Source organism: Hemicordylus capensis, chromosome 5, assembly GCF_027244095.1.
Source record: "Hemicordylus capensis ecotype Gifberg chromosome 5, rHemCap1.1.pri, whole genome shotgun sequence".
NCBI classification, from domain to species: Eukaryota; Metazoa; Chordata; class Lepidosauria; order Squamata; family Cordylidae; genus Hemicordylus; species Hemicordylus capensis.
The window spans coordinates 195920917-195944484 of NC_069661.1; the positions used below are offsets into that span (position 1 = coordinate 195920917).

The window sequence follows — 23568 nt, forward strand, 5'->3', positions numbered from 1 at the left end:
TTCACTCAGGCTTTTCTTTAAAAACTGGACTTTCCTTCATCACAGTATTCTGGCATGTGAAGAGTATTATACCAAATTGTTACTGTATTCTACATCAGTCTGGAGTAAAATGGCATGTTTGGCAAAAAATAAAATAAAAGGGCAAAGCAAAAAAAATAAAAGGGCAAAGCAAAAAAAATAAAATGGCAAAGCCGGACTTGCTATATGTGCCTAGGACTGGGCTGCAAACTGTATTCAGTTGTCCATACAATAAGACATACTAGAATTCACTTTTAAAGAAATGTAGCTAGAATCAACAGCATTCCAAAGCAAATTTAGTTGAATAAAATCCCATTGTAATCAATAAAATGTACTTAAGAAGATAATTAGGGAATGGCAACTCTAACTGCAGAAATGGGGCAGGGGCAGGGCAGAAAGAGAGCATGGATCTGGTGTACCAAAAAAAGTTAACAGAATTGCTTTATTACTACACAGTGCCAAGGTACAGTGCACAGGAAAAATCTTGTGTATCAATCCAATGATGTAGGAAAAGCATACACTGCACACTGTATGCCCTTAAAAGGACAAATAAGACTGGATACTCAAAAATTCCAGAGACCCAAGATTATTTAATTATTAGAAGCCTCTTTTTCACCTGAGTTTTGGCCTGCCCAAAGGGATGATTTAGCGATTTCTCAAAACGTTACAGTTTTAGTCTTTTAGTTGTAACTCTTCTCCTTAATCTCTATCCTTTGTTCTAAATCTTAATCACTGGTAACATAAAAAACCCCACTATTGCATACGCTATGAAACATGTTGTTTCGTATGCTTGCTGTCACGTTTTGCACCTTTCCCACAAGTTTATACGAAGTACTTCTTTTCATGTTTCTATCCTTTTTAGTTTTTCACCGCTTTACGGAAATATTTTTATTTTAAAAATAACAACAACAACAACGATTTATAAACATACTGCACGGATTATCTTGTACACAGAGAATCGTGTAAGGAACACTGCGAATAAGCTATTCTCCGCGCCACTAAGAGACAAAAGGAAGAGAAACACAACACCCGAATCCCAGACAGGGTTCGACTGTGAACGCAAGGAAACAAAGCCCAGCCCAGCCAGAAAGCGCTAGCTAGATGTCGCGCTATCGGAAATGACGTTACGTTTTGCGGCTGAGTCAGCCCCTGGGAGGCAGCCCGGGAAACCCTGTTCTTCCTTTCGCTGCTGCTCTCACTGACGGAAGGTGAGTGTCTTGAGCGCTCCGGCCTTTCCCAGTTCGGCTTCCGTCTGAGGGCTTCTCGGCGTGTCACTGACCCTTTCCCCCCCTCTCTCCTCCTCGCAGGCGCCATGCCGGCCAAGGGACCCCTCCAGAGCGTGCAGGTTTTCGGCAGGAAGGTGAGGCTCGCGTGTCGCCGGGAGCAGGCCCCAGTTCCTGCCCTCGCCTTTCTCCACCCCCCATCCCCTTCCTCCTGGGGACCCGAGCGGGGCTGCGGTGGCTGCTGGCTGCGCCTCCCATCTGCGATGGCGTCTTCTCCTCCTTTGAGCGCCTGGTGGCTCAGCTTGCGCTCCTGCCTCACCGAAAGCCCGAGAAAGCGCCTTCTCCTCTCTTCTCACACGTGCTGTCTCATTCCTCTATTCGTTGCTGCAAGCACCCCGGCGTTCTTGTTTTGGCCCGTGGAGGCCTTTCCCCGCCTCCCCTCGTTGCCCGTCCACGCAGCCCCTTAGAAAAGCGACCCCGGCCCCCCGTCCTAGGTTTGTTACTCGAGAAGAGATTCTCGAGTTATGTTTTCCTTGATGTTTGTGGGTTGTTTGTGTTGCTTGTTAAGGAATTCCCTCCTAAGTGGCAGGAAAAGATGCAAGTAGATAATGTGTAAATAATAAACGCATTATTGAAGTTTGAGGCACATTTGTCTGGAATTGAAAGGACTTCAATAGGTGTGAGATCTAAAACATAAGAACAGCTCTGCTGGATCAGGCACAAGGCCCATCCAGTCCAGCATCCGGTTTCACACAGTGACCCACCAGATGCCTCTGAGAAGCCCACGCAGTCAAGAGGTGAGGGCTTGCCCTCTCTCTTGCTCCCCTGCAACTGGTATTGAGAGGCATTGTACCTCTGAGGCAGGAGGTGGCCCACAGCCACCAGACTAGTAGCCATTGATAGACCTGTTCTCCTTGAATCTGTCTAAGCCCCTTTTAAAACCATCCAAGCTGGTGGCCATCACCACTTCCCATGGCAAAGAATTCCATAGATTAATTATGTACTGTGTGGAAAAGTACTTCCTCTTGTCAGTCCTAAATTTCCCAACCTTCAGTTTCATGAGGTGACCCCTGGTTCTAGTGTTTAGTTTAGTTTATTTTAATTTATTTTTTGATTTGATTTGTATACCGCCCTTCCAAGATAGCTCAGGGTGGTTTACAATTAATGTTGTGAGAGAGGAAGAAAAATTTCTCTCTGTCCATGCCATACATAATTTTATACACCTTGATAATGCCCCCCCCTGCCTCTTTTCTAAGGTAAATAGCCCCAGATGCTGTAGCCTAGCCTCATAAGAAAGGTGCTCCAGGCCCCTGATCATTTTGGTTGCCCTCTTCGCACCTTTTCCAGTTCTACAATGTCCTCCTTAAGATATGGTGACCAAAGCTGTATGCAGTACTCCAGATGTGGTCGCACCATAGATTTGTATAAGGGCATTGTAATATTAGCACTTTGGTTTTCAGTCCCCTTCCTAATGATTCCTAGCATGCAGTTAGCCTTTTTCACAGCTGCCGTGCACTGAGACGCCACTTTAAATGAGCTGTCCACCACAATCCTAAGAGATCTCTCCTAGTCAGTCACCAACAGCTCAGATTCCATTAGCATATATGTGAAGTTGGTGGGTTTTTACACTTGCTTACATTGAACCATATTTGCCATTTTTTTGCCCACTTCTCTAAATCGCCCGCTCATCTTTTTTTTGTCACCCGCTCATCTAAATCGCCCCTAACTTGACGGGATGGGTGTAGAATCTGAACCTTGAATAAAAAAAATAGTTTCATGCTCTTCAAATGCACATTGTGAAGTTAGGCTTTTGTTTTTTGTGTATTTTATTTTAGAAAACTGCTACTGCAGTTGCTCACTGCAAAAGAGGAAATGGCCTCATCAAGGTGAATGGAAGGCCACTGGAAATGATAGAGCCCAGAACTTTGCAGTACAAAGTAAGTTGTTGGCTTCATTTGAGGCATATAAGGTGCATATTTCTAAAATTCTATGCAATTGAGCTAGAAGGGATATTATTTATATGTTGCTTTTTTCAATATAAAAGTTCTTGAAAAGGTTTACAAAAATAGGAAAAGGGTGGCTTTCATCCCTAAAGGGCTCACTTTCTAACAAGAAGTGCAAGGTAGACACCAGGAGTAGCCACTGAAAGAATGTTGTGTTGGGACTGAATAGGGATAGTTGCTGCTCCCCTGCTAAATATAAGAGTATCACTATTTTAAAAGGAGCCTCTTTGCCCAGTCATCAGGGGTTAAATGTTGGAGCATGCTTGACTTTGTGTTGCAGCAACATAGATTTGGGCTGTCCTGTGAAAATATATGGCTAAAATGGATGTAAACTGCCAAACTGGTTCAGAACACATTGGATTGAAAGATGTCAAACTAATAAGTGGCATTGAGTGGAGTGGGGGTTATTTATTCTGTCTAATCTGTTATGCAAATATTTATATGCTGCTTTTCAACAAAAAGTGCTCAAAGTGGTTCACAGAAAGAGGTGATGATTATGTAGTAGGCTATAGTAGCCATCATGCTCTGAAATATTTAGTAGTCTGGTTATTTTCCTGCACTAAATAAATAAGTAAACTAATAATGATGTAAGTGAAGCCCATAGGTAGGAAACAGAATTAACTTGATTTTTTAAAAATTAAAGTGTTTATTTGCCAAATTGGAGCTTCTATTAGGATAGCAACAAATGTAATGTATTGAGCTCAATATGATTACTTACTAATATTATAACTAAAATGTTCTCTCTTAGCTGCTTGAACCAGTTCTCCTTTTGGGCAAGGAGCGCTTTGCAGGAGTTGACATCCGAGTCCGTGTGAAGGGAGGTGGTCATGTTGCACAGATATACGGTATGATTTTGTATGAGCAACTCAAACTTGGTTTAGGTTGAAGGAGGAGAGGAATTCATTTATGTAAACTATCACAAATGCTAATATTTATTGTCAATAGATGCTTGCAAATTTTAGAAATGATAAAAATATAGGTGGTGGTTTAGCAGCCATCTGTTAAATTTGCTCTTGTATCAGATTCTTTCTCGCTATAAATGCATGCAGCTTTATAGCATGTGTGTGTGCTATAAGTGTATGATAGTGTATGCATACACTCATAGGGAGGCACCCAGACCTTCAGTAAAGTGCTGCTCTGTCACCAGAAGCTCATCCTGTATACTGAAGAAGAATTGTGGCTATGCAAGATGTCCTTGTTTGAGCTTTTCCCATTCATGAAAGGTATTTCCAACAACAGTACATCTGCTGAAGGTCTGACTGCTTTCAAGGTCCTAACTAAATAACCCACAAAGCCCCATGGTCTATCATAGGGCTCGGGTTTACTTGGCTGACTACAGCTTTTTTTTCTCACTTTTTTTGGTTCTTACTAACTTGTCTCTCTCTTCTACAGCAATTCGGCAGTCCATTTCCAAAGCACTGGTGGCTTATTACCAGAAATGTGAGTTTTTCAGTTACCTTTTGTTCTTAACCATTTTTTCAAATGCACAATTTAAGGCTAGCTGTATAGGGGGGCAAAATTGGAAGAACTATTTGGTACCTTAGTAGTCCCCTTTGTGAAGCCCAGAGGCTCTTTTCTAATGTTCTTGGCACCAGAGTATCTGCTTCTGAGCTACAGCCAGTATTGAGCATAAATAAAAAGTTTTAACAACTTTATTTTGCCTTTGCTTCCCCAAGATGTTGATGAGGCTTCCAAGAAGGAAATAAAGGACATCCTTATCCAATATGATAGGACCCTGTTGGTTGCTGATCCTCGTCGTTGTGAGTCCAAGAAGTTTGGTGGACCTGGTGCTCGTGCACGCTACCAGAAGTCTTACCGTTAAAAGATAACCATGTATTTGAATCTTTAAATAAAAATGGAGAATTCTTACTTTTGTTTGTGTGCAAGCTATACACTTGAATTCTTTGTGAATGTTTGGTTGTTAAACCATTGATCAGTTTGTTGGGGGTTAAAGGAAACACTTTAACGTAAAAGAACACTTTATTTTAAATATTTTTTTAATTATCTTTTTCTGAGGTTTTGGGGCAGCAGCAATCTGGTTGAGGGGAGAGTCCATATTCCTTAAATAACTCAGTAAAAGCAGAGCATGGGATTGTTGTTGCCTGTATCCTCTTTTCTGACACTCATTCTACATAAGAGTGAGTGGTGAATAGTTGGGTAAAGTTTCAGAAGCACCAGCAAGACACGTGGGGACATTTCTCTATTGCTGTTGGGATTACTATTTGTCTAGGACAACCCTGCACAACATAAGGCTCGGGGGCCAGATCTGGCCCAAAGGGTCATTTTTGATGGCCCAGGTAGTCAGTAGCAGGAGCCCCAACATTTGGCATTTGTGTGGGGCTGGAACAGTCAGGTGCCCACTGATTGAGCAAGGGCAGGGCTTATTTTCTGGCACTATCCTTGGTTAAAACTGTGGGTCCCTGTGGGGAAGGAAGGACCCACAACTAATTGTTCTAGTATAGATCTTTATTTTACTTCAATAACCAGTGCACTAAAAATTGACTTCGCCCCCCCCCCCCCCAAATACATTGTCATGATTGTTTCTGGCCCACTGGGACATGCGAGTTGTGCACCCCTGGTCTAGGACCAGTTCATTCTAAATCCTTGCATATAATTGTTTGTCAGTTATGGGGAAACTCCATAGAGATATGAGCCTGGTTCAGGTTGTACAGTAGATGAGTTAAGAGCAGTTTACATATTCATGGCGGCTAGAAGATGAAATGATCCCCCATCTCACAATAGGAACAGACCAGTTACATTAGCCTTTCTCCATGCAGTTATGAAACTGCAATTTGTGTGGAAGAACTAAGCAGCATAAACGTCCCATAATGTCCATTTAAACCCTAAACTGGAGTACAATGCCATCTTTTGGCTGGCTTTTAAACCTTGCTCTTTTATTGTGTGCTGCTTGGTACTTCATTTGAATATTAAAAGATACTTTTATCTTTGCACCCACCCAGTCTTCAGCAGTGCTGAGTAAGAAAAGATGTAGTCCAATCCTATACCTATTCATTTGCAAGCAAGTCCACCTGTACTCAGTGGAACTTGCTGAGGATTGCAGCATTCTCCAAAGTATTGTTTCATATGCTGTGCAGTAGTTTCTAATGGAAGGGGAATGGTAATACTGACAACCTTACAGATGAGCATGAAGGTTTACTTGCCACCTCATAATCTACCTCATTGATTGGTAATCATAAAATAAACCATGGCTGATCAGTATTGTGTTGTGCCTGCAATAATACAGGTTGCCCTTGAACTGTTCAGGGATGGTAATTCTATAACACAGCTTGCAGCTGTGCTTTGCCCTGTTTCACATCCAAGGACAAACTGAGGTGGCAAATGTTGCATTAATGACAATACAAGCAGTACAATAGTGATAGTTTTCTTAACATTAATGAAAATGCTTCCTGTTTCCAAATATTTCCAACTTGGCAAAGAACAATACATACATTTTTCTTATTTGCCATGTTTTACTGTTCATTTTACTGTGGGGAGGAAACTAGTGATGTCTCCATGAATTATTACTAAATAGCTGCACAATAGATTCTCAGCCCTGCACATGCATCTGTCTGTACTAGGATAAAATTTGCCTGCAATTCAATTAAACATTTTGTAACAGACAAAATCTTGTAACAGACATCATAGATAACTTGGGAAGTCTTATAGTACCCCATGGCTTTGTGCGGGGATGGGGACACTGATAATGATCCAGAGAGTTAACTTCAGGAAGCCAAGGGCTGTAGAATTGACTTATTATTTTATTATTATTTTCACATTTATATCCCGCTCTTCCTCCAAGGAGCCCAGAGCAGTGTACTACATACTTGAGTTTCTCTTTCACAACAACCCTGTGAAGTAGGTTAGGGTGAGAGAGAAGTGACTGGCCCAGAGTCACTCAGCTAGTTTCATGGCTGAATGGGGATTTGAACTCGGGTCTCCCCGGTCCTAGTCCAGTACTAACCACTACACCACGCTGGCTCCTAGAATGTCCCCATGTCATACCCCAAGGTGCCTAGGTAGTTTCCCCCCAGTTTTCAAGGGATGTTCTGGAAGAAGGTGTGGGTAGAGCATTGCTGAGTAAGGGAACAAATCTTCAATAAAGGCATCTAGTAATTTGATTAATATTCTCAGAACTGCAGAGCCTTATCCCCTCATCGTTATAGGAAATTGATTACAAATAGCTGTCATGGTAGCAATATTCACCATAATATGACATACCCAAGTTTGTTTATATAAATATATCATGTGGAGTTGTCTTACTCTTGACAAAAGACCATGATCTAACATTCATCTATATGTTCAATAGATACATTTCAGACACTTGTCACCCCTATGCTATGTCAGTTCTTTGAAATAGCTTTTCTGCCTCCCTGAGATGCAATACTTCAGTCTCCAAAACCTTGCCTGTTGTTTGTTCCCATCCTGTCAATAACTTTCCCTAGGTCTTGGGAGACTTTTCTCTCAAAGCATACCATAAGAACAGCCCTGCTGAATCAGGCCCAAGGCCCATCTAGTCTACCATCCTGTTTCACACAGTGGCCCACCAGATACCACTGGAAGCCTACAGGCAGGAGTTGGGGGCATGCCCTCTCTCCTACTGTTACTTCACTACAACTGGTACTAAGAGGCATCCTGGCTTTGAGGCTGGAGGTGGTCTATAGCCCTCCAACTAGTAGCCGTTGATAGACCTCTCCTCCATGAAGTTATCCAAGCCCCTGTTAAAGCCATCCAGGTTGTTGGCTGTCACCATATCTTGTGGCAGAGAATTCCACAAGTGGATTATGTGTTGTGTGAAAAAGTACCTCCATTTGCTGGTCCTAAATTTCCTGGCAATCAATTTCATGGGATGACCCCTGATTCTAGTGTTCTGTGAGTGGGAGAAGAATTTCTCTCTCCACTTTCTCCACACCATGCATGATTTTATAGACCTCTATCATGTCTCCCTGCAGTTGTCTTTTTTTCTAAACTAAATAGCCCCAGTTGTTGTAGCCTAGCCTCATAAGAAAGTTGCTCTAGGCCCCTGATCATCTTGGTTGCCCTCTTCTGCACCTTTTCCAGTTCTACAATGTCCTTTTTTAGATGTGGTGACCAGAATTGTACACAGTACTCCCGGCATGGCCTCATCATAGTTTTGTATAAAGGCATTATAATTATCAGTTTTATTTTCAATCCCCTTCCTAATGATTGCTAGCATGGAACTGGCCTTTTTCACAGCTGCTACACATTGAGTTGACACTTTCAACAAGCTGTCTACCATGACCTTCACAAAAGCTAAATAGAAATAAAGGATCTCGGAAAAAATAGCCTTGTTCACACGGATGACTTAGGATCCCATTCTGCCTTGATTGCAAACACACAACAGCCGATTGAAGTGAGCCTGGCTCTCCTAACCAGTCTGGGCATTTCTACCCTGCCTGTGGTTGTATGAATGAGCCTAGAAAGTGCAAATCAAATTCTCACACAAAAGATGGCTTCTTGAGTACTTCAGCACTAAGGTGGGGCTTTGGAATGTGCTGTTGGGATGTTCCATCAGAAATGAAAAACTACTCATTTTCTTTTCCCTCTCCTGTTAAAAAAAAGTGCAGAGGCAAATGGTAGATGGTGTGCTGGCAGCTGCTCATGCAGTAGGGAAACAAGCTTAGAATAAACCCTGATTCAATTGTGCTTTGGACTTGTGCCAAACACAAAAGTTTGATTGGACAATAACTAATGCTGCAAACAATTTCTACTTGTATTTCAAAATGAAAACTTCTTCATGAGAATCATATTACAAATTGAACACAAGGAGCACAGAAGCAAATAGGGCTTTATAACCTAGTTCTCAGTAGTTGCACTGCAATCATAATACTGTAGTGGTGTCACAGTTTGTATGTTCCCTACTTATTTCTGGCACAAAAATATTTAAGGACGGGGCTATACCTGCTTTTTGTGCATTTGTAGCAACTCTATTTACACAGGTATACAGAATAAGCCTTTTAAAGCTGTGATTTAAGCTGAGGACATATAGTGCTGTGCTGATGGTTTGGAAAATGTTTGCTAAGGTCTTGTTCCCCAAAATCAGCTAGTTATCCAGTTATGATGAAGATTTATACAGCTCTATGTAGTTATACTGTAGAAGGATTGCAAGGTGCAGCCAGCAAGAACCTGAAAAAAATGACCTGAGTTATAAAATGTCAGCAATGATATGGTAGTTGCTTTCACATACCCCTAATAGCACTTAGCACTTACATTTATATACCGCTCTATAGCTGGAAGCTCTCTAAGTGGTTTACAATGATTTAGCATATTGCCCCCCAATATTCTGGGTACTCATTTTACCGACCTCGGAAGGATGGAAGGCTGAGTCAACCTTGAGCCCCTGGTCAGGATCGAACTTGTAACCTTCTGGTTACAGAGCGGCAGTTTTACCACTGTGCCACCAGGGGCTCAATAGTGAAGGACCTACCTGTGTTTTGTGTGAAGTACTCCTAGTTGCATTTTGAAATGCTGACTAGAATTTTGCTGAAATTTGATGGAACTAGTGATAAAACCCAACCCTTGTAGCATAATGCTATTGCAATTCTGACTATACCTTCTAGGGGTGTGCATGAATGGTTTGTGCAGAACCAGTTCTCGAACTGGAGTGGTTCGGTCCATGACTGAACCGAACTAGGTCCAGTTTAGGTGAACTGGTTTGGTACGATAAGGGGTCTGGGTGGGGACGGCAAGTGAGTGAATAAGCTGATTAAGAACACAAGAACAGCCCTGCTGGATCAGGCCCAAGGCCAATCTAGTCCAGCATCCTGTTTCACACAGTGGCCCACCAGATACCACTGGAAGCCTACAGGCATGAGTTGAGGGCATGCCCTCTCTCCTGCTGTTACTTCACTACAACTGGTACTCAGAGGCATCCTGGCTTTGAGGCTGGAGGTGGTCTATAGCCCTCCAACTAGTAGCCGTTGATAGACCTCCATGAAGTTATCCAAGCCCCTGTTAAAGCCATCCAGGTTGTTGGCTGTCATCATATTTTGTGGCAGAGAATTCCACAAGTGGATTATGTGTTGTGTGAAAAAGTACCTCCATTTGCTGGTCCTAAATTTCCTGGCAATCAATTTCATGGGATGACCCCTGATTCTAGTGTTCTGTGAGAGGGAGAAGAATTTCTCTCTCCACTTTCTCCACACCATGCATGATTTTATAGACCTCTATCATGTCTCCCCGCAGTTGTCTTTTTTCCTAAACTAAATAGCCCCAGGCGTTGTAGCCTTGCCTCATAAGAAAGGTGCTCTAGGCCCCTGATCATCTTGGTTGCCCTCTTTTGCACCTTTTCCAGTTCTACAATGTCCTTTTTTAGATGTGGTGACCAGAATTTTACGCAGTACTCCAAGTGTGGTCGCACCATAATTTTGTATAAGGGCATTATAATATTATCAGTTTTATTTTCAACCCCCTTCCTAATGATCCCTAGCATGGAATTGGCCTTGTTCACAGGTGCCGCACATTGAGTCGACACTTTCAATGAGCTGTCCACCACAACCCCAAGATCCCTCTCCTGGTCAGTCACCGACAGCTCAGATCTCATCAGCATATACTTGAAGTTGGGGGTTTTCATCCCAATGTGCATCACTTTACACTTGCCAACATTGAACCACAATTGCCACTTTGTCGCCCACTCACCCAGTTTGGAGAGATCCTTTTGGAGCTCTTCACAGTTTTGGATTTCACTGGCCGGTTAGGGTTACCTGGCTACTGCGGATGCCGGTGCCGCTGCTTACTGCCACTTGCCCCCTCAGTGGCCCCAAGCAGTGTACTCCCCACTATTTTACCAAGCTGCTGCTGAGTGGGCAGCTCGGCAGAAGATGGGGGAGTATGCTGCTTGGAACCGCAGGGAGGACAAGTGGTAGCACTAGCAGCTGTGCCGGCCAGGTAAACAGCTTACGTGTTCGCTGTCCCCGCCCGGCTGCCCCTTACCCCTGAACGGGTCCCCACCCCCTGTACCTGTAAAGGGGAATCCTCACTGGATTTTCTTTTACAAATATATCCCTTGAACTGGTTTGGCCCGGTTTGATGGTCAAACCGGATTGGAACCTGTTCTAGTGACACAGAACTGTCCAGACTGGACAAACTGGTTCCGTGCACAGCCACTTTCCCTCCTGCACTGAAGTGGATGAAGTCCCTGTGCAGCATTTTTATTTATGGAATCCTGACTCAGAGAATAGTGTTCAGGTACTTCATATACCTCCATTTTTTAAGCTAGGTGGTTTGGATCTGGTGAGTAAGGGGGAGAAACTGCTTAAGAACTCCACATGCATCACTCTTAAATCTTTACTATATTTATTTATTTGCAAAAATTCTTATACTCCACGTTTTGATTGAGAAGACACCAAGGCAGCTAGTAATATTAAAGCAATACTAAATATAACCATAATATTAAAATGAGCTTTAAAACAGATATGTTTTTTTAAAAAGTTGGATACAAATGCAAGAAATAAGACTGCAAAAAACATGCCATTCCATTTCTATATCACTTATTTCTGTAAAATTCTCAAGATATAATAAAGAGATTCTGTTTTGTTTGTTTTAAAATTCAGGTTAACACTTTGGTACAAATTATACTTCCCTGAAATTGGCATTCTTCACTTAAAACTCTACTTCAAACAAGACTCTTGCTGAATGTTCAAACCTGAAAGAGAGAGTGCAATAAGAAAACAAAAGACACAAAATGTTGATCAGTGCGTACATGCAATCAAACCAAACGCATGCAAACTGATCTCTAAAAGCATCACGACACAGAAAGATTTCTTTCTGTGTTGCTGTCCCCAAGTGCTTATAAAGAGTTGATTCAGTCCAAAAGAGGAGTAGGTACGTCAGTTCTTGTAACTAATACTGAATCAGGTAAGGAGCTACCATGCATTACTAATAAGAGAAACCCAGCCAACATGTATGCAAGATTTCCAAAGCTCTGAAAAACTGTGTGGCAAGAAAGCTCCACTTTGTTTCTTTTTCTTTTTCCCTCCTACATCAGTTAGTTTATCAGGTTTGCAAAGACCCGTTGAAGAACACTAACTTTTAAAATGCCATCATAGCTAAGGGCACCAATCTGGACACTCTTCAGACTAAAAAGCTACATTGAAATGAACATTGTGAGTAAAGTCAATTTCATGATACCGTGGAACGTATTTTGGGTTCATTTTCTACTGTTTCTTTTAGAAGGTAAGACTTTTCTACTATAAACACTTTATATAAATCTGTTACTGAATTATGCCACTGTTGGTTCATTTTTTCCTCTAAAATGCTATTTATATTATTTAGAAAAATAATACATGTTTTTCCGTCAGCTTTTGATTTTAACAGTGATGCTGTTGGAAAGATGTCTCAAAGTGCAATATTTTGTTTAAAAAAGAAGACTGCTATTCTTACTTTTGGATGACAAGTAGCTTCTTTTTTGAATAGGATATAGCTGTCCTCAGGCTTTTAAAAACTCTAAAATAAATATTTGATGGACTGATTATAGAGTATTTTTCAGCTGTTCCTGAAGTTGAATCACTCATGCTAATAACAGATACTCTGGATACTTTTGAAAATTATTTAAGGGAGTATGGTTTTCATGACTACTCCAACATAAAAAAATATAAAAATTTAATGACACATTGAAATAGATGCCATATTGCATGGTCCAAAAAGAGTATTAAAGAATCAGTTTTGCGAAGTGAAAACTCTCATAATTAATTACAGGGATCTTGATTCTCTAAGAATTAAGTTTTAATCATTGTCAATTTGACAGTTTCAAACTGTAGTTCAAGCCAACCACCATCCGTCCAATGGCTGCAATCTTAAGCCTGCATATTTCAATGTAAATGATTTATATCAAAGCAACTGAGCTCTGAGTAAACATGGTTTGACTTTTGCTGTGTATGCCCAACTGCTTTCAAGTGTGTAGAAGTGGGGAATTTTGAAGTCTAAAAGATAGGGCTCCATCATACATATAAAGCAAAACAAACAGCAGCTTTTACTTTCTTCTGAGAAGCATTTGTATTACTGGAAAATTTTGTCGAGCACAACCAATCCTTGGTTTTCAAACCAAACGTTGATACATGCTTATCTTCTGAGCAGTCTATAGAGAAGGATTCAAGGTGAAGGAAATATTCATTCTGCCTGTTTTTATCTAACAGGGTCTGTTTGTGAATTCTCTCTTTTGAAAAGAACTCCACGGTGAGTTTGCATTCTCATTTGCCGATATATGATCGCACATTCAGCTTGATGTGTAACAGTGCTCTGATTCATTGACTGTTGAAGAACTAAAAGATGTTTTTAAGCATCTGTGTGTTAAACTCTTTTTTCATTGTGTCAGCAATTCATTGCAGAGAACTAGTGGTCACCAAAAGATAGCTAAAAGGCATTTTGGTAATGAAAATATGCCTGCTTCATGACTGTATACATGTAATATATAGGATCTTTTCATGTGTTCTTGAGGGGTAAATTGGATTTGATGTTACGTGATGGCTGAGATCAGTCCAGAAGAAAAAGAAATAAAGAAAGAATTACTAATATAGTTTAATGTTAATAAGATTTAAGTACATTAGCAATTACTGTATGTTTTATGCTGATACCAGGTATAGTAGAATTATAAATACAACATGTGGCAGTTATCGCAGTCTGGAAAGTACTCTTTGAGGAACGAAGGTAAGTTATTTTGTAGACATAAGCACAAAAGGTGTTTTTTCTCCTTTTCTTACCAAATATTTTATAAGTAGAAAAATGGGGGCCAGAGCACTGAATGTCAATTAATTAGAAATAGGTTAGGATGTTCTTGGATTTGATCAAGAAAGGAAGTGTGAAAATGTCTGATATGGGTTGGAATCCTATTCACACTTACCTGATAGTCAGCTCCATTGAACACAGTGGAGCTTATTTCAGAGTAAAGATGCATTAGTTTGGGCTGCTGAGCAACTATTTCTGTTCAGTAGTAATTTTCCTGAATCTTCAAACTATCCACGCTGTCCCTTTTAATAGAAATTTCTGTGTGAAGTTGTTGTTGCACTAATTTGGTGGTAACTGAATTATACTTGACCACTGGACTGCCACTGACTATGTACAAAACCTTTTGAGGTACTGTAGTTGCAGTGGAGGTAAAGCTAGTGAATTATTGTATTTCACTATTCAGAACTAAATGTGTACAATTAATTCAGTATCTGCTAAAGGTTGATTTATATTTGAAATAAGTGTGACCATGAAAAACACTTCCACTATTTCCTGCCCTTCATTATTTATCAGGAAAAGGTTTACATTTTGATATATATTTCAACACATTCATTTTGCAAAAACAGCATCCGGAGGGGGCCTGCTATATTTTGCCACATCTTGCCATGATAGAGGGCTTTCTCTGTTTGGAGCAACCCCAACAGAGAGCTTGTTGGGGACAATTGTTAATTTCAATAGTCATTTATTTGTTAAACTGCTTTTATAATTGGGGAAATGTTCAAGTCTACATATATACTCAGTGTGGGCTGGACATGTAACTCTCTGGATATAGAATAATGATGCCAGTCATTTGTTCAGTTACTTAAATCCAGCTCCTGTCCCAAACTCTTGATTGATGATAATCAGAGACTCTCTAATGAGAATTAAACACATGCAGATTCTGCTGGTGGACTGGGTAGCAGAGCTCCCCATCCAGTTAGGGATATGTGTGGAGAATCCTTTTTCTTCCATGCTTTTATGACCTTCAGGTGAAGGTCATAAAATATAAACCACATCTTAATTCCTGTGGTTTAAATCATTGCTTTTTTCCTATCTTCAGTAGATAAAAGTGGTAGTGGGAGACACCCTCTTCCTTTTCTTTTAAAATCTGGCATAAATTAACCATTTTAAATGTTCATGTAAAAAAAATACATTAAAAAAACATGTAAAAATGTTTTTTACTCTTTAAGAATAATCTCTAAACAAACCACTCATGTCCAAAAACTAAAATTTGAATTGTCTTGTATTTTGACAAAGGATGAAATGAAAAGGTGCAACAAATGTGAATTTTAAAAAATAAATAAATAAAAGTTAACCCAGGAAAGGTGTCTCTGACAAAGTGAGAGAAATCAGAGATAAACACCTTTCTCATGGGAGCCTATGTATTCAGGATGCTTCAAGACCTTTGATTATACAAGATTCTTTTTGTTTTCTTCCAGGAACGAGTTTAATGCAATTCGTCAGAAAAGAGATCTCTTAGCAGCTGAGGTAGGTTATACCTCAAAAGAAATTAAAAAAAAACAACCCACACACCCACACCATCAGTCTACAAAGGGAGTTTGCTATCACTACAATGAAGTCTTTGTAAAGCAGGATAGAAATGGTAATAGCAAGGCAAGAATGAGGAGTAGTATTTTTTCTATACCTGTTTTCCTCCAATTCTCAGAATGCAAACCTACATTCAGCCATTCTTTCATTCTTCCTTTGCAAAGTGCTTCTTGAATTAATCACCCCAACAAACTAAGTGACGCACACCAAGCAGAAAAAAGGGGTCTTTCACGGTTATCTCTTTTGTGGATGCGAACAAAAAGACTAAGAATTTTGTTAGTGCTTGGCAAAAAGCACAATCATGAAACAGTAGATGAGCTTTTTTCAAGCTGTGGTGTTATTGTGACAGCTTCTGCTCTGCTCTACAACAGGTTCCCAGGACAGAGGCAGTACTTGTGAAAACGATTCCCCCTCCTCCAGTGCCTCACTTCATCTGAGATAACGAAAGGCCAGGCAGCCGGTGTCACAGTTTGAATGTGGTTATTCAATATATAGTCACCATTTCTCCAAAGTAAAAGGGCATGGGGTGGAAAGAAACCTCTAATTTATATAGTTCAACACAAGCCACGTTATATTGTGAATTTCCTGAGGCTGAGCTAGAAATCATGGCCTCGGGATACAATCCTGTTGATAAGTAGGACCTATTACTTTTGTCAGTTGAAAACGATAAAATCCTGTTATAATGATAGATCTGAAGAACGTGACTTTCTTTTTTACAAAGAAAGGACTTCATGCAGGAATTAACATGCAGTTCATATGTAGCTTGTCACATACGTCACTTGCTTTCTCTCTTTGGGTAGGACAGTATGGAGGATTGTGTCTGCTGGACCCAGCCCTCACTATCATAACATCCAGAAAGAGGGCACAGGTGTGCATATAGGCACAGGGGGCCCACATATAAGGAGCAGCTACCTCATCCTCGGCTCACTTATCTGTGCTCGCTTCCTGGATAGCAAGCAGAGCAAGTTCTTTATAGGAACAGCCATGGCTTCTGCTTACTAGCTCCTCCTGACTTGGCATCCAAGAATCTTTGAGTGGCGAGCCAGTGGAAGCATTGTCAGCTGCTCTGTGCAACCATCTGCTGTCCAATCCTTTACACTGCATTGCTCTGATATAACAGGTTGAAGGAGCAAGAGGCAGATCCTCCTTTCATCCACCTTTCTCTCTCTCTCTTTGGGTGGCACAACAGAGAGGATTCTGCCACACCACACAGAGGGAGAACACCAGCAATTAAGAGGAGGAAAAGATGGCCAGTCCTTGCAGGAGCAGCTGTTGTAACTATCCTCATGATTGTGTGCACACACTCTCGCTCTTTCTCAGCAGAATGGCAGAGAGGATTGCTAACTGGGCGAAGAGGCACCTTTTTAACGTGGTGATTCTCTTTATTTAGCAGGGGGAGAGTAACTGGCCCTATCCACCCCCAGCATAGTACTTCCAGTGACTGTTACTGGTGTCTATCTTGTGTTTCTTTTTAGATTGTGGGCCCTTTGGGGACAGGGAGCCATCTTATGTATGTATGTATGTATGTATGTATGTATGTATTTGGAAACCTTTGGAAACCTTTGTTGAAAAGTGGTATATAAATATTTGTTCTTGTTCTGTTCTTATTGTAATGAGGAACCGTCACTACTTTTGGATCCTTACTAGCCCTCTCCTCATCAAAGACTGAATTTGCTCACTTGTGGAATGAGCAAACACCTGAGCAAACACCCTGGTTGCTCTCAGGAGCAGCTTTTGACACCCTTCTCCTCTCTCTGAGTGAGGCAGTAGAAAGAATTGGGCTGACTGAGCCTAATTCCCATTGCTGTGTCACCGAGAAGGAAAGTGCAAGTTAGGTGAGGTAGAGGATAAGACAGCTGCTTATGCCCACTTGCATGCCTGAGCTTTTTCTGGGCACCGTAGTGTTGGGGATTGGGTCCAGTGGGCCCAATCCTTCCTGCTCCTACTTTCACAAGAGCATTTTCTAGAAACAGCAGAAAGGTAGCACAATATTAAGCATTTCTTCAGCTCAAGTATCTCTGAGACAAGAATGTTTCTACTACATTTGGCAATTCAACCAGTCTATTAAGATCAAGAAATTTGTGTATACTGATTTATGTCAACTCACAAGATCCATATCCATCAGCACTTGATAAAGAGCCATTTTGAAACAGAGGTAACTGGATCACCATAGTGTGTGGACATCTTTAGCATCAATTTCATCATAGACTATATTGCTCTGTTTTGATATATAGTCCATGGACTCTATTGTTCATATGGTCATTTCTGCTGTGGATTCTATTGTTTGTTGTTTTATATATTTGTTCTATTTATGTCCAATTGATCCATATTGAATATATTTTCCAATATAGTAATTTTCCATCATATAGTGGCTGTTGTTTTCTTTCTATTGGCTAGTTTCATGGGGAGTCTTTTTGGTTCTTTTTGTGGTACATGTATATAGATCTCAGGACGCTATCTATATATTTCTCTGGACAGTGCCACAGGGTGCAACCTTCTCCACAATAGCAGCCAGAGGGATTAAGGGTGAACAAGCTAGAGGAATCTTATTTGGTTTGCAGCACTGGCCCCAGTTCTCTCTCTGCATTGTTGTGCAACTCTGATTCCACTATTTTTGTGCTTGCTCAGTAGCACTCTTGCGCAACTCCACAAATGTTACATTCCACTATGTTCCTAACATTGCGTAATATGCCAGCTAGAGAGAAGAAATGGGCAAGGCTCAAATGAACATTCTGCCCCCAGGCCTCTGAGTCTTAAAAGGTCCTGTGTCTGAACAAACAAACAGCTAACCAATTATCCAATGAGGAAAGAAAAATGTCTGTGTCTACAAGTTTCAGTGCAAATAATGCTATGTGTAGTTTAATAATTAATATGTTGCATAGGCCTTACACACACACACACACACACACACACACTTACTTACTTTATGTGACCAAAAACAATAATGTGTAGTGGGCCTATGACTGTACTTCATATGCATGTGTGTTGGGGCGCACCCATCCTCCAAATGGTGGACCACATCAAGGATGAAATGGCTCTACAGCAGCCCAGTGGTGGTAAAGAGTAACTTCTGCTGTAAGCTGTATGGCACATTTAATTCCAAGGGGGCAGGTTTGCTCACCCAACTCTGGGCAGGGTGTTTAATAAGTACTAAAATCCCACCCATCTCAGTGTGGCTTCTTTTCATTATCAATACTGAATTTTTGGAATATTCTATTTTACCCAAAATGCAAGATATAAAGTAGAAGAAAGTAAATCTAACACAAATGCCAATCAATTTTCAATGTGTATTTTAGATATGATATACAATTTAAATTGTACTATATGATTTATATGAATTTCAAATAAATTTGTTATCCATATTGCTCAGCTGGTAGTTAATTTTCTTATGTTAATATGAAATAAAACTGAATTCCTAGCATACAACTTAGCTAGTCTTAGAGTAATCAAGAGCCTTGTGATTCTTGAGTGCAATCTCAGTGAATTTAGGGTCGTTTACAGTACTTTAGTAAACAGTTGTAATCTTTTGTGCAATTATACAGAAGTATTGATTTGTTCTACTGAGTGCTTCCAGTAGGCACAAATGTTCTGCTTTTGTTTTTGTGATAGACTGCAGCAGTTTCTTCTGGGGTTCACATTCATGAGGCCTTTTCTCAGGTTCAGAATTCATCAGAAGGTTAGTACTATGGCATGACTTTTCTGTCTATTTTAAAAGATAATTAGTGAAATCCTCCATTTCTCATGTAACTGGTTACATGTTATGTAGCTATTATTATAATAGTCCTGAGTGGCAGAAGATTGAGGGCAGACAAAACAAAGTACTTCTTCATGTAGCTCATAATTAATGTATGGAATTGACTGGCACAAGAGGTGGTGGCGGCCACTAGTCTAGAGCAGGGCTCTCTAATCTGGGGCCCATGGACTTCCTTCGGGTCCATGAAGTAGGTCCACAGTGGGCCCATTGAAAATGCAATGTATAATTAAAGGTAGCTCCCCAAAAACATTTATAACAAAATATAGTACTGTACAGCCTTTATTTTTCTGCAATTCTAATTATACCTTCACTGTTGACAAGAAAGGCATCATCCATACTGTGTGGGAGGAGGCAATGGTAAACCCCTCCTGTATTCTACTAAAGACAACTCCAGGGCTGTGTGGTCGCCAGGAATCGAAACCAACTCGACAGCACATGGGAACAACAGCTGGAGAACAGCAGCAAAAGAGAGTTATTTGTCTACAAGTTCTGTTTGTGGCTTTCACAGAAGCATATGACTAGCAGTTATAATTCTGTACAGTTAGGGTCATCAGTTAAATGGGAAAAGATCCAACAAGACAAACATAGCCCAGCAACCATTGGTTGTGGTCTGTCAAGTGCTGGACAACCCAGAAAGGTTAATGAGCCCTGTGAAGGGAACCACCTCAGTAAGCCCTGTGCATACACAACTTGCTGCCATCAGGTAGAATTATTTTGACTGGTTCTGCCACCCAGTCTCTGAAGCCTTTGTCCCTCTGCTTTACAAATAGGTAGAGAGGTAATTTAGGCAAGTAGGCATGGGGTGGGGAAAATAACTGACAGAGACACAATTGAAACAGTTCTAAAAAGCAAGAAAAGTTTACTTGGTTCAAAATCTTCTTAGTTCCAAAACAGAGCAGTAACATAAAGTAAAATTGGGATGGGGGGATTCAGGTTGAGCAAAAAAGCATTGAATAAGCAAGACTAAGAGCCTATGCAAACTAGACTCAGCAACAGTCTCAAAAGGAGTACAAAAGATAGCTTCTCCCAGTGCTTCCTTCTTCCCCCTGTCGTAGGCCAAGCGCCTTCACTACTACCACTTAATAGTTTTTGCCTCTCCTAGGCTGCAGTGATTCCAGCTCAGTGATTTCAAGCTCTCTGCCACTGACTGCTCCAGTCAGCTTGTTCTGCAGCCTGTTTGTTTCTTCACTGTTCCAGCTGTGTCTCTCTAAGAGCCCTTTCTTACAGTCATGTGAGTGAGCTTGCCGGTGGGTGGCCGGGAAAGTTGCAGAAGCACACCTTCTCCACAGTCAATCCTGGTGCCGGGTCTGGGCATGCAGATCACACACCAAGACATTCTGTTGCTGCCCCAGGAAGTGTGGAGGCCAGGATGCATCTTTGTGGCCCCTGGAGATCCCACGATACACTGTGTAAGTGTGCAGTGCATTGTGGGAATCTCCCCGGTGACAGCTGGGAACCCGCTCCTGTGTCAGCATCGGTTAGAAGCAGCTGACACTGATACACAAGCAGTTAGGCCAGATTAAGGGTGCACGTGTGCCCTTAACCTTGGCTAACTGGCGGGTTCCCTAGCAGTGTTCCCTCTAACGGGGATTCCCAGATGCTGCTGGCTACAACTCCCAGCATCCCCAGCTGCAATGGCCTTTGGCTGGGGATTATGGGAGTTGCAGTCAACAACATCTGGGAATTCCTGTTAGAGGGAACACTGCTCCCTAGGCGTGTTTGACACAGTGGCACTGCTGGGAGCCATGCAGCTCCCAGCAGTTCTCATGGGCAGCCAAATCTGGGCTTAGCTGCTTGTGAGAACAGCGTCTAGGTCTTACTCCTAGTCAGTGCTTATTCCAACTTTAACTCTTTCTCCTCTTTCTGCTGCAGCGAAGCCTCCTTTTATTCTCTTTTTCCCATTGAATTTTTTAAACAAGCCAATTAAAACAAACACTTTTTAAAACATAGCCAAACAAATCAAAACCTCTCTTCCTTCCAAAAATTAAACAGTAAAACTCTTTTTCCTCCCAAACTAAACTGTAGAAGAGGAGCTGTGAACAGAGGTGCACCTAGGAAATTTCAACTAGAAGCCTGGACCTAAAGGCCTTCAGAGCCCCCTCCCCCGCAAGCTAAGCATCATTTTTTAACATGTAGGTTCTTAAGGGCACAAACCACACAAACCAGGACAGACTAAAGAGGAGTTGGGGAGCCCCAGGGGGTGTGGAGGCCCTGAACTTCAGCCCCAAAGTCCAGGGGTAAGAACACCTCTGGCTGTGAACCTTTGACCCTGCCCAACTTCTTAATTCATAACATAGGGTGCCAGCAGCTACATATACAAAAATCGGAAAGACACAAAGAGGAGGTAAAGGCCTCATTCCTTCACAAGCTCTTATTGGCTGCCATGTATGGCTAATGGCCTGTGTTTAGTAGATCACAAGTAGTGCACAAGTGGTGCCAGAACTTAGTGCAAACTGGTGACCTTCCAATTTGATGAAAAGGATTTTGGGTTGGTGTTTTTGTTAGCGCTCTCTAAAGGTGTGAATAAACCCAAGAGAACTATTTTCACTCATTGTTTTCCGTAAGAAGGCTGGGTGCAGTTTTCATTAACACGGATAAAGTTTGATCCAAAGTGTTTATATTAATACAATCCGGTGTTAGCAGCTGGCTGTTTTTGCCATGTAGGTTCTTGCCCTCAAGAATGTCTTAATGGAGCAGTTTGCACAGAGGCAGGAATATGTGACTGTGAGACATTCCAGGCACAAGGAGAACGATGCCAAACCGGTAAGTTTGAGTAATAGGCTAAGAACCTGAATTCTGCATTAAGGTAAGATGTTGAAAACCTACTCTGTTAAAATAATAAACATGATACTTTTGCAATTTAATATTTTATTTAATTTAATATTCTAACCCAATTTTGGGGCTTTTAATCACTGTAATTGTTTAAGTGTTGTTTTAAAATGTTTTAAAATTGTTAATTGTTGTTATATTGTTATAATTTGTTTTAGCTCTTTACTGTTTTAGTGGTTTGTTTTAATTGTAAACCGCCCTGAGTTTGGAAGGGCGGTATATAAATCAAACAATCAAACAAACAAACAAATAAATAAAATTTGCTCCCAATAAAACTGTATGTTTTAATAGGATTATATGGTGGTTCAATCTGTGCTTTTGTCTGGAATATGGCAATGTAGAGTTGCATTCTGCTGCAGCTTTTCCTGCAAATTAGACCCATGTTTAATTAAATTTACTTTTTGAGTCTTCATATGGCAATGCTAAAAGTTGCTCTCATGCTATAAGTCTCATTAAAATTAATGAGCAAGCAAGTGCACTTGGGGTAAATTTCAAAAGGGATGAGGTTTCTTTCCCTTTAAGAATGTGGGCAACATGCAACACATGCACCATTTTTGTATTGGGAGAAATTGTATCTGTGGTAGTTCTCTCCATCTAGTTTTTGCTTCCTCTTCCATCTTGAATCCATGTTATTTGAGTATATTAATGATCAGCATGTAAGTAAAGTAAATCCACATACCTAGAACTTTTTTGGATGATTTTTTTCCTTTCTCCTCAATAGCTCTCCCTTCCAAACTCCTTTAAAACTGAACAGTGAGTTGCCTCTTTGTGAACAATTACTATTGGAGAAAAAACTCATGCTATGTTTGTAGTTCCCTAACTTGTATATCAATTATTTTTTCATATGATGAGACTTATATCCTGGCCTGGATTTCCAGAAAATCTCTTGGAACATCTCTGCATATCATTTGGATTCTTAATTTGACATTTTAATGAAGTTATTTAATGAATATATTTGTAAAAGGCAATGTTGCATTTACCATGTCAGCTTCTGTTGCTGTGCTTGCAAACCAATCCTTTACTTTCTCTAGTTCCAAATGTTGGCAAAGATAGAGATGGAATTTGCAAATCATGGGGACAGCATCACTTTGAAACATTTGATGGCATCTACTATTACTTCCCAGGAAATTGTTCTTACATTTTTGTGAAAGACTGCAGTGATCCAGAGCCTCAGTACACAGTGTGGGTAAGACTGGGATTTGGCTCAAGTAGGTAATAAAAACAGCATTGAAAAAAGTGCACCTTCTTTCCATTTCTTGCAACAGGCTTCTCTGTAATTGCTCCACGCAGATCCTAACTCAGCTGTTGTAGATGTTATCGAATGGAGAGAGAAGCATATGTGTCTCTGTGTTCCCTTACCTGGCCTGTACATATTGTTCAGGCTTGTGAGGTCAAGTACACATTAGTTTTTATGATGCCATCCATTGGCCAATTCAAAATTAATTACTTTGGACCTGAGACCAAAAAGAATTCC

General features: G+C 40.9%; 2 protein-coding genes across 3 annotated transcripts in view; both read left to right on the forward strand.

Moving 5' to 3' along the window:
• Window positions 1-1125: 1125 nt before the first annotated feature.
• RPS16 (ribosomal protein S16) lies at window positions 1126-5113 on the forward strand. 2 transcript variants are annotated; one of them, XM_053252014.1, is made up of 6 exons: window positions 1126-1226; window positions 1326-1378; window positions 3077-3178; window positions 3993-4089; window positions 4637-4684; window positions 4921-5113. In XM_053252014.1, the coding sequence occupies exons 2-6, from the start codon at window positions 1331-1333 to the stop codon at window positions 5064-5066; spliced, it is 441 nt and encodes a 146-aa protein (XP_053107989.1). In that variant the 5' UTR covers window positions 1126-1226; window positions 1326-1330; the 3' UTR covers window positions 5067-5113. The 2 variants fall into 2 exon arrangements, with proteins under 2 accessions (XP_053107989.1, XP_053107988.1); XM_053252013.1 differs by lacking the exon at window positions 1126-1226 and having other exon boundaries at window positions 1233-1378.
• Window positions 5114-12357: 7244 nt separating this feature from the next.
• The window catches only part of OTOGL (otogelin like), a 137337-nt gene continuing 126126 nt past the window's right edge, over window positions 12358-23568 (forward strand). Inside the window, exons 1-6 of the mRNA XM_053256233.1 lie at window positions 12358-12436; window positions 13396-13435; window positions 15403-15451; window positions 19121-19187; window positions 21930-22028; window positions 23126-23280. Of these exons, the coding sequence (XP_053112208.1) occupies window positions 12358-12436; window positions 13396-13435; window positions 15403-15451; window positions 19121-19187; window positions 21930-22028; window positions 23126-23280 (489 nt within the window). The remainder of the gene's footprint in view (window positions 12437-13395; window positions 13436-15402; window positions 15452-19120; window positions 19188-21929; window positions 22029-23125; window positions 23281-23568) is intronic.

Excerpts from the sequence above, each read along its gene's own strand:
- RPS16 (XM_053252014.1), top strand. The coding sequence starts at position 1,331 with ATGCCGGCCAAGGGACCCCTCCAGAGCGTGCAGGTTTTCGGCAGGAAG. Across the intron at positions 3,179-3,992 it reads CCAGAACTTTGCAGTACAAA|CTGCTTGAACCAGTTCTCCT; the intron begins GTAAGTTGTTGG and ends GTTCTCTCTTAG. Across the intron at positions 4,090-4,636 it reads TCATGTTGCACAGATATACG|CAATTCGGCAGTCCATTTCC; the intron begins GTATGATTTTGT and ends TCTCTTCTACAG.